At 35.3% G+C, this 2,052-nt stretch overlaps 1 protein-coding gene across 2 annotated transcripts; it reads right to left on the reverse strand.

Annotated features, from left to right (window-relative positions):
• Positions 1-812: 812 nt before the first annotated feature.
• LOC116846827 lies at positions 813-1,634 on the reverse strand. 2 transcript variants are annotated; one of them, XM_032821160.1, is made up of 3 exons: positions 1,433-1,634; positions 1,046-1,190; positions 813-978 (listed from the first exon to the last, which is right to left on the reverse strand). In XM_032821160.1, the coding sequence occupies exons 1-3, from the start codon at positions 1,520-1,522 to the stop codon at positions 827-829; spliced, it is 387 nt and encodes a 128-aa protein (XP_032677051.1). In that variant the 5' UTR covers positions 1,523-1,634; the 3' UTR covers positions 813-826. The 2 variants fall into 2 exon arrangements, with proteins under 2 accessions (XP_032677051.1, XP_032677050.1); XM_032821159.1 differs by having other exon boundaries at positions 1,046-1,205.
• Positions 1,635-2,052: the final 418 nt, after the last annotated feature.

Below are 2,052 nucleotides of genomic sequence, written 5' to 3' on the forward strand. Positions count from 1 at the left end.
AAAGGGAAACAGAGCAATAAAACTGACATCGAACAGATCCCATCAATGTGTAAAACGTATAAACCCTCCGATGCGCGCATTATTTAGGGAATAGAAACAGAAATTGCATCTACCGTTAAATTTGATCGAATTAAGGATGAAGTTTGTGTGGAAGTTCCATTCACGAAATTTTATGAGGACATTTCCTTAAGTGGAAATTTCGAGCCTCACCTGTAATCCAATCAAATTTTACAGTAAATTCAAATTGGTATATACTGTGCCCTGTATGATCCACGAAACACACGAAGGCTTAAGGATGACTTACAATATTACGGGATGCAAATGATATTAATTATTTTTCAGGGGAACCTCAAAAATATAAATGCGTGCGATATGCGTCAAAGTCATCACAAACTTTCAAATATCTCATATTTCATCACAGGTCTCTTTAATAAGAATGCTGAAAATAAACTTGATTAAATTATCCTTTATAACTTTTTATGGGATTTGTTTGTTTTTAATCGTAGGGGATTCCCAGCAAACTACATATAAGTATCAATAACACGACATTGATGTTTGAATGTCAGCTCAACCACACGGTATGTTTTGCTAACTATTACATGATATGCAACGTAACATGTAACAGTTAGCGAAACATACTACACGATTTAGCTCATATTCTAACATTCACATGATGTTACTGATGCTTGTTTGTACTTTGCTGGAGTGTTATAAGGAAAATTCTAAAGCAAATTAACGATACCTCCATACCTTGACGCCGTACCAATTTTATATTTGATACCTGAAGGACTGTTACGATACCTGAAGTTTGACACGCTTCGTATACTTAGGTGTTTGTATTCATGTTTGCCTCTCTATGTCCACGTGCGCATCGTTTCCCCTCATTTTTGTATCTTTCCTTTGAATGTCTGAACCATTCCATAATTCTCCGATGGATTCTTCCTTGATCGGAGTCAGTCACATTTTGAAGAACAAATTCTAGAAAAAGTGTTTTCATCGAAAATTATATAAGTCCGATATAAAATTATAATTTGCGTAAACTTACTGAAAATCACTCTCATAATTCGCAGATTTTGCAATGGCTCTTTCCCACATCGGCCTTCCCAATTATACTTTTCCGCCAATTCGTTTGAGAATATCTTGCACAGAGTCCTCTTCACAGCATCATCGACGTTGCTCCCACCTATAAACTTCACATATGCGCACTATGCAACATAGAATTAATATATTTGTATTGTACATATATAACGGTAATACAGATGTGTGCATAAATCACATTAGAGCGAGCGAACGAGCGAGAGGGAAGAGGAGAGATAGATAGATAGATAGATAGATAGATAGATAGATAGATAGATAGATAGATAGAGAGAGAGAGAGAGAGAGAGAGAGAGAGGAGCCTAAAAATGATAAAGATTAATGTGCATCTACTTACTATTGCACTAGCATCTTGGAAGTTTTCTTTCAGCATTTTTTCAACCTCCAGCAGTTGAGCTGTTGTTTTCAAAGGAAATAATTTCTCCATTTCTTCAAAATTACATTGTGGATTATGTATCCTTTTTTCCTCTTCACTTCTCTTTACTAAAAGATCTAATAGAGTCAATGCATGTCTGACATCATATTTCACGACAGCTATTTCTCTGCTCAGTCTTATTATATGGTCCACTGCAAATACGAGTTGCATTATTAATTAGCGCATCGTATATGTCTTAATTATCTGTCGACTGTAGGACGCAGTTTAGACATTTGTACTATTTGAGATGTCAAAGACGCGCAGTCGAATCTCTAATCCGACCGATCAATGGTATTAAAACGTTGCTATTGAAACGCCATTTCAACAAATTCTCTAGACGAATCGGATTGATGTTTCCTGTCTCAGCAGGATTATATCGGATTATATCGAGCAGGCAGTGGTGAAACAAATAGGTCGCAATTTCTTGCGTGCAATTGTACATTTAATAAAATAAGTAGTTATTTTTCTACTTTTATTTATTACTCGATATAATCCGATAACTGCCCTTATAGAAATATCATACTAAGAATCATTGATAATTA

Source organism: Odontomachus brunneus, unplaced genomic scaffold (genome assembly GCF_010583005.1).
Source record: "Odontomachus brunneus isolate Ranch 3 - 2012 unplaced genomic scaffold, Obru_v1 Obru_scaffold_070, whole genome shotgun sequence".
In the NCBI taxonomy this organism is placed as follows: Eukaryota; Metazoa; Arthropoda; class Insecta; order Hymenoptera; family Formicidae; genus Odontomachus; species Odontomachus brunneus.

What these genes read in the sequence shown, in the direction of transcription:
- LOC116846827 (XM_032821159.1), bottom strand. Translation starts at nt 1,522, where the DNA reads ATGGAGAAATTATTTCCTTTGAAAACAACAGCTCAACTGCTGGAGGTT. An exon ending in TCCAAGATGCTAGTGCAATA is followed by an intron (nt 1,206 to 1,432) that starts GTAAGTAGATGC and finishes TATGTTGCATAG; the next exon opens with TGCGCATATGTGAAGTTTAT. An exon ending in AATTATGAGAGTGATTTTCA is followed by an intron (nt 979 to 1,045) that starts GTAAGTTTACGC and finishes CACTTTTTCTAG; the next exon opens with AATTTGTTCTTCAAAATGTG.